Genomic DNA, 8,222 nt, shown 5'->3' with positions numbered 1-8,222 from the left:
AAAAAGAGGGGGGGGGGGGGGGGGTGAGGTCTGACTGTTCTGTGGGTGACACTGAGTAAAGTGGCAGACAGCCAACATATACTGTAAACAGACAGCACACCATTTCACAGAATAATGAACAACACAGAGTTAAGTCAAGTCTACCTGCAGATTAAGGAAAATACCAAGCACTGTAAGGCCAGTAGGCATACAGAGCTCTGCCTCAAATCTGGTTCTCTGGGATCTAAATTAAAATGCTTTAAAGAAGCTGCTTCTCTTTCAGAGCTCACTACCATGCTCTATCAGCATCTGAAGATAAACTCCCCAGGCAGCAAATCTTCTGGTCCTATTGACACCAGAATACATTTAAGCTGGAGACTTAGTTACTGTCTAAAGTAAGATTCCATCTGATAGAGAATGAAAGGCTAAGAGAGAAAAAGTGCAATCAGTGGCATTAAACAGTCTGAGAAGGAGCCCCTTGGCCAGGCTGTGACAAGATGTTTCTGAAGTGGAAGGTACGTAACACCCTCCTTCAGTCAGGCAGCTGGAATTCCAGCAGTGGCTTGGATGGCTTTTGTTTTTACTCTTCTGCATAACAAAGAATTATAAAAGCCACACTAGTATACAAGTTATTTAGCTGTCACTTGTTATTTGTTTTTGCTTTCTCCCTGAAGTACAAAACGTTAGAAGCTTGCAGTCTGCGTACTGAAAATGTCTTACTTCAAGGACCAGAAGCTCCAGTCAAGACAGAAATATACACGACTCATTTTCCCAAGTCCTGTTTCACTGAGCTTGTGTTTTATACACTCAGGCATCAATAAACTCAGCAACAATGCTAAGGATCTAGTTATTAATTTCAAATTAATCTCTTCTCTGCCAAATAATCTCCTTTTTTGCAGCATTGCTGCAATTGCAATGTAAAGAAAATAGAGTTGGATTTTTACTTGCCATGCAGAAGGAAGAGCTTGGCTGTAGAGCCACATGGACCCGATGAAAGTTAGGTATGGTTTTCATTTTATTCAAAACATCCAAGCCTTTATCATAGCACTTAGGAAGAGCATTAGGTTAGCAAGGTCTATGCACAGGCCTATAAAGTAGAAAACCCATAGAAAGGCTGTTTCATTCAAGCTTCCACAATACCCAGCTTTTCTTACCAGGCATTCAAACAAGTATTTTCATCTATCCTTAAGTATATTCAACTCACCTATCTTACAGAGCAGTCTGCATTTACAAAAATAATTAAAAAAAACCAGTAACAAAAACACCCCAAGACATATGAGGTTAAGTGTATATGGAATTCTGTAGCCAAATCCATAACTAAATGTCTATTATGCAAAAAGCTGAAAAGCTAACAGAAAATAAAAGCTCATTTTAAGTAAGGACCTACTGTGCAGCTTCTAAACACTATCCAGATAATTACCTAAATGAAATCCAATGTTGTTTCAGAAATAATGACCTGCTTGCAAGAAGATAATCAGCACTCTCGACTGGCAAAATACAGTAAAACTGTGCTGAAATCACATATATACATTGGTGAAAACTCTGTAGGCCTGTGGACTTTATCAGCAAGAACAGATTTAGCTTCATATTCACACCACGTCTTGACTTCAGCACAGATATACTACCGTATACTACTTTAAAAACTCAGTAATTTGTCTTCATACATACTCAGTTTCATTAACATGTCCCCTACCTAAAATAAAACAATTCTCCTGACTAACAATTTATAAAAAAATTCTTCCCAAGTCAGATTACCTATCTGTGGCAGTCCCACTTATCTGTCCCTCTCTCCTATCACATACAAACATACTTCTACTTTAATATCTGTGCATCAGCAAAAATAATCCTTTTCCTTAATGATTGATGCTTATACTACAAACTGAGCATAGAGATCTACTCTGAAAAATTCAACTTTTTTAAATTTCCCCATATAATATTCATAATATTGACTAGTCAGAGATTTCAAATTGTCTAGTGAATAATTAAAATGAAATCATTGGGAAGTCTGAAAAATAGTCAGCTGGGCATGTATCTAATAATATAACCTGTTTCTTTTAAATACAAGTATTTTAGCACTATCTTGTCCTGCGGTCACAACAGTCAACAGGTTGGCAGCAACCTGTGAAAGATGCACCGTTTGACTTAAGCTCCATTTGTTTTTGATACACCTCAAACTCCAACTATTGTTTTAACTACTCCTAAGGAAGCATGAACCTTATTTCCTGGAGCTGTTGTACTGAGTGTCACTAACGTTTAGCTATTTACATTAGTCTGTTTAATGGCACCACTCCAGAGGCAGCTGAAAGGAAATGTTTCAACCCAAGAGCCTAGTGGTAACAGAGAACTTACAGAACAAACAAAAGCTGCAGCTTAGACCCTACACAAATGGAAGTCTGCACAAACTGATGGATGTCTCTAGGAGCAGAAACCCAAAGGCAAGATGTGTGGCATCAGGAAATGATCAAAATATTTGCTCCGCTACATACACTTTAGGGTTTCTAGGGCCAAAATGGTTCCCAAAGTGCATAATCTTAAACACAGCGATGATAGGATTCAGAGCAAATATTCAAAAGCATATCACAGAGAAATCCCTGGCCACAACTGAGAAATGACTTTCCAGTGAAGCAAACCAACTTTCTCTTGAAAGAAAGCAGATGGTGGAAACTCCCTTTCCCACAGCCAGCTTGAATCCCAACCTAATGCATAGGGGAAACAGGCAGTGCCTTAGCCAATGCATCTAATCCTCTTTGCACTGTAAGTAAGTAACCCATTTTCCTTCAACAGCTGAAACACTACATAGCATCTGTGGAATACCTTTAGATATTTCAAATCTTTCCAGCAAAAATAATAGAGCCATTTCCTTGCTTCCAAAGCAACAAATGTAACATGTATTTATTTGTAAAATCCTGACACCAGCTTCCAGAGCAAAAACCAGCTAAATACTTAAAAGGACGTGCTGAAGTTTAAGGGGTTTTGAACACACTAGTTTGATGAAGTTTCTCTCTGACAGGTTGCAGATGTTTATTTACTGATCATTTACAGCAAAAGTCTACACTGAAAATTGCATTTGAGAGGCGTGAATTAGACACAGCAGGTGCATAGTGGCCCCTTCAAATAGTCCTTCAGTCAGTTTTTAGCATTACTGAGCACCAAAATAATTGACAAAAAAACAGAGACATTGCATCTTCCTAATAGCTAAACACCTTTTAATATAGACTTCTTTACCGGCACTCTCAAAAGGCAAAGTATTGATACCTCCTATGGAACTGCAATAATATACTTACCTATACATACTGACAGGAATGATGAAACAGTCCAGCAATGTTGATTCTGAAGATAACATTTACAAAATCATATCAGAGCTATGGAAATGTTAACCTGAAAGGACTTACTGGCATTTCAATTTGGATAATAACTCTCACTAGCTATATACCTTTTAAATGAGGTGATTGAACCTTATACAGAGTCTGACATTAATCTGAGTACCATCATATATGAAAGCAAGGTACTGTATTATGAGAGTACATACTATTCACAGCTTAGAGATAACTCTCCAATTTGCTAATTAGTCATTTTAACAAACAGATGAAAATGATCTTTCCCAGGGAACAGAACAAAAGCCAAGGAGAGAATCTACTCACATTCCTTTGAGCCGTTGCCACATTTTCTCTGCGTGTCCTCCTATTTGATACTTTATAGAGGTGTTTTCCAGTTCCCGAGTTGTTTCCATCGCTCGAGCCCCCATCATTATTGTCCTACAGCGATACAGTTACAGTCAGGCTCAGCAGCAAGTAAAAGCATTCTTTAGTCCACTACAAATGTCGGAAGATCCACGCATGTTAGACAGTAGCTGCTGTCATATCAAAACACATGAGAATTACAACAGCTGAGGGACGATCCTGCCTGAATCGCTATTCACTTTGATAGACAAATCCACTCTCCCCCCCCCCCCAGCACAGAGCAAGTACACACAGCTCCTCTGACCTCACGAGTCTAATCCATACATGTGAGCCAGCTACTATACTACTGACTGCTCAAGCTCCTTTCTCATGCACTTTTCCTGCTGTAGGAATACGCACAGAAGCACAAAGGATTCCTTAAAATGGACTATAATGCATTGCCATGCAGGATAAATGTGAATGGCTTTAACAATCCAGAAGGAAAGAAAGGCTGGTTTCTGCTCTGCAGGTTGGAGAAACAGGCTGCAATAGGAAAGCAGATGGTAGAAGCCAGTATCAGCCACATCACCCTACAAAAAGAGTGCATGTTCAAATGCCAGAGCTTTCCTCTCTTTAGTTGATCCTGAATTGATTCTTAATGAATAAATATCTACCAGCCTCTCAATAAAAATATGACTGTACAAATGCTAAGTCGGTAGTGAAGACATGTATAAATCCCTGCAGATGAGAAATCAGAGAGCTCTACAGGTTGTTATTGAACGAATATGCTGTAATGATGACTATTCACCTTCTCCTAGCAACTCCACACAGTAGGTAACTGTCAATTTAACTGGTGGAAAATGTAGCAGCTGCAAGACAGCCCGCTCAATGAATCCTTTGGGACAGCAGCATGCATGTGTCAAAATCTGATGCTGAACTGTGTGCGTCTGCCAGCAAAAAAACAATTCAGTGCATGCAAACAGCAAAAGGGTTGAGGACTACACGGTAAGCCAGCCATGCAGCAGATTGCCAGCTCTGCCTTTCAAGTGCAAACCTAAGAATCTAGTTGTATAGCCAAAACTGGGATTTGGAGAGGGCAAAGGAGAGGATTTCCTTGCTGGTTGCTCAGCCACAGACTTGGGTTTGCAGCGCAGCTCCTGTACTCTGTAAATAGCACCTGTCTTTTTTGGTGAGTCAGTGACAATCTTCATTGCTGAAGCAGCAGCCAAATAATCAAATATACCACAGGCTTATCTCAGTGATTATGTTTGTTTCAATCAGAGTAAGAACTGTGCAAGAAGCCAGGCAAGAGAAGTGTGCCAAGTAGGAGTAAATATGCCTGAGCTTTGGCAGCTACTGGTGTCACTGCCAGCTGGGAAAAGGGGCTTTGGGTCCATGATGGAACAGTGAGGATGAGTGTCCTCAGATGCTAACTGGAAGGAGCCTAACAGTAGGAGATGCAAATCTCAGTATGGCTTTAACTAGACAGCTATATCCATGTTAAATTTTACAAAGATGTGAGATGATGAGAGGTTCCATCTGATGCAACTGGCAGAAATGGGTAATATCATTAAGTACTCAAGATCTTACAGAAAATAAAAATGAGGCTCACCGCTTTGAAATAATCCTAACACTTCAGAAATGCCTAATCAATTTTCTTTCTCTAGGATAACTTTTATGCACATTATAGATCTAAAATATACCCTATGAGGGTTATAAATAAGTTTGAGATGCATCTTTTATACAATGATTTCAGGTGGATAATTAAATAGTACATTTCGTTTACTTCTATGGATTTAACACATACACAGTTTTAAACTGGTATTAATTCACAGACTTTCACAAAATTATTCCTGACTCAGATATATAAGAGTCAGTCCCATAAAATTCACTAGCAATATCTGACAAATAGTTGCTGGATGAGCAACATCTCCTACAATTTTCAGACAGCATCATAAGACAACAGTGAAGAAATACGAACAGCGTTTTTTTCAAAAACTGCAAAGCATTTATTTGGTTAAAGGCATTAGCAGTATCTTTGAAACTTCACTGAGGAACCACTTAAAAACTTCCAAACTTTCTACTCCTGTTATGCATGGAGTCCAACTAAAGTTTGTAAGAACAAGTATAAATATGCTTCCATGGAATAACTAATAAGAACATCTCACACTAATCTGGGTTCTTCCCTGGCTTTTACCTGCCAGACATCTGAAGCAACACAAAGAAATTAAGTATTTATAGAAACCACATAAGTCTCCAGGACAGAGGGGAATTTTAAGGGCCTATTTTTTCTCATAAAGTATTCCCGGCTCTTGTTGTCCAATTCTACAATAAAAAAATAGTGGCATTTGTAAGCTGTTCTCTCTTCCTCACAAGGAAATAAGCAGCTGAAAACACATTGCTTTGATTTACAGGAGAAAAGTATTATGAGCAGGTAATATCCTTCAGGAAGGGAAGAAGGAACAAACTGCCCAAACAATATCACTGCAAATGGAGGTACACCTGCTAACTTCACCAGAACTCCACAAAGGAAAATTGTAAAAAAAACTTTGCTCCTTGCAGGACCACACCACTGCAACAATAGAAACTCCTACAACGAAAGCACCTGGCATGGCTTAAGCAAAGGACAAACAAAGCAGCCTCCTCCCCAAAGGCTTATCCTGAGGATCGATAGAGTAAACCACCAGAGATGACAATGAAAGATGAAATTGTGTTCCTGAAAATGAAAGAAACAGCAGGAAACACATAAAAACAGATAGATAAGGCATTAGAAAATCAAGGAAGTAGCCAGAGCAAGTGTCTTGTATGTCCCTAAGGAGAGAGAAACAAACCATTTAAAACAAACAAACAAACAACTTTTAAGTATGCTGTTATCCTGGAAACATGGGCAAAGAAATCCTCATGGAGACATAGGGAAAGGAAGGATCTTTCCTCCATTTAGCTGCTGTGAATAACGCTCAGAGAATGAAGCAGCTGGGCCTGCACCTTTCCTCCAGCTCAGAGGAAGGCAGGCACAGAGGCTGAGAATGACAGAGCCCAAGCAGTGCCAACACCCCTCTGACTGCAAGAGGTGACATGGGGCAGAAAGGACAGGAGTGTGCTGCTGGAATATAGAACAACCATACATTAAAGCCCATACATAACAACGAGGGGATCGAGGGAGGAATTACGCATAACCTGACTTGCTCAGAAATACACATCTGTGCCCCGGCAGTACAAACTGGTCTAAAGAAGATCCAGAATACTAAACAATGAGCAGCTACTTCAGGAAGCCAAATCAACCAGAGAGATAGCACCTGAAATGATAAGTTATCTTAAATAGTTTTTCTCTTTCCACTTCTTGTTTTTGTTCTGTTTTTCTGTTCTTCCCCTACCTAACCCGGTGTTTCTGCTATGGTCCCCACAAGTTGTTGTTACAGTCCGTCTTGCTCCTATAAAAATATAATCTTTTTTGCCCTTTGCGCACAGCTTTTTCTTTTTTTTTCAAATTTCAGCTTAAAATTTCCACACTAAAGTGAACACTAAAGGAAAGCCTATATCATTAGTCAATATGGATGTATATTAAGATAATTAATTTTTTTGCCCTTAAATGTGGCAAAATAAAACTGTCCTGGTGCCACTTAATCCTCAGATAGGAAGGATACATTACTGATAATGTATCCTAAGCTCCTTTTCTTTCATCTAAAAATACTTCACTTCAGTAGTAATATCAATGCAAAGAAATAATTTTAAAATACACCCAACAGTAAAGCTTTTCAATATTGAGTACTGAGAGACCCTTACAGTTATGCCAATATCACACAGCTACAATGAAAACAACTTAACTTAAAATTGGGCAAAACCTGCAGTTAGACCAGTTAGAGATTAGCTATACAAACAGGAAAGGGATCGTGCAGGTTTTGATAAGGGGAATTAGAGCTTTATTTTAAATAAATCCTCTGCTCCTGAAGGGAAATTAAATATGCTGCTTTGTTTGAAATTATCTTCAAAACATCTAGCTCATGACAAATGGAGAATAAGGAAGTATCAAGAGGCCTGCAGGGTGACTTGTCAGACTAATACTCATCCCTCCAAATCTGACAACACAAACTTCCCTGTGGTTGAACTGCAGGAGAGGCACGAACTAATTAAGAAATTTGAAAACATAAGAAAAAAAAAACAAACCAAAACAAAACCAATAAACCCTTAAAAAGATAAGATAAATTTATTGTAAGTAGTGACAGAAGGTACTAGATCTGTATGCTGACTGTCCTGGCCCTGATCTAACAAGCACTAATACACATCTAATTTTAAGCAGGTAAAGCTTTGCATTTATTCGCTGGGTAAGACAGACTTCAGCACCATTGTAAATAATGGAGTTAAATCGCTGAAGAACTGCCTGCCAGTAGCCTCGAGTGTTACAGGTTCTGTTCACAAAGTACCATAAGGTAGAACAGAGATCCCATCACTCAAATTCTGCCCTTGCAGAAAATGAATGGTTTGGTAGACAGCGTTCTTCATGTCTCCTTCTGCCCTCCCCATTGTCTATTATATTCCCATTTGTGATGTGCAATCCCCTTCTTCACAAGCAGAGTTTCCAGCTTG

General features: G+C 39.0%; 1 protein-coding gene across 2 annotated transcripts in view; it reads right to left on the bottom strand.

The window, feature by feature from the left end:
- The window catches only part of PDE1A (phosphodiesterase 1A, calmodulin-dependent), a 159,444-nt gene extending 155,087 nt beyond the window's left edge, over window positions 1-4,357 (bottom strand). The window contains exons 1-2 of one of the 2 annotated variants that reach the window (XM_010565756.1): window positions 3,964-4,357; window positions 3,621-3,734 (exon numbers count right to left, since the gene is read on the bottom strand). In XM_010565756.1, coding sequence (XP_010564058.1) covers window positions 3,621-3,727 — 107 coding nt within the window. In that variant the 5' untranslated portion in view covers window positions 3,728-3,734; window positions 3,964-4,357. Of the gene's footprint in view, window positions 1-3,620; window positions 3,735-3,963 lie in introns of those variants that run through there. The other variant, XM_010565765.1, reaches the window with a different exon arrangement.
- Window positions 4,358-8,222: the final 3,865 nt, after the last annotated feature.

This window comes from Haliaeetus leucocephalus, unplaced genomic scaffold (genome assembly GCF_000737465.1).
Source record: "Haliaeetus leucocephalus isolate CR32 unplaced genomic scaffold, Haliaeetus_leucocephalus-4.0 Scaffold1, whole genome shotgun sequence".
Lineage (NCBI taxonomy): Eukaryota > Metazoa > Chordata > Aves > Accipitriformes > Accipitridae > Haliaeetus > Haliaeetus leucocephalus.
The sequence above is the reverse complement of the archived record's forward strand: the minus strand, read 5'-3'. Positions and strand labels throughout refer to the sequence as shown.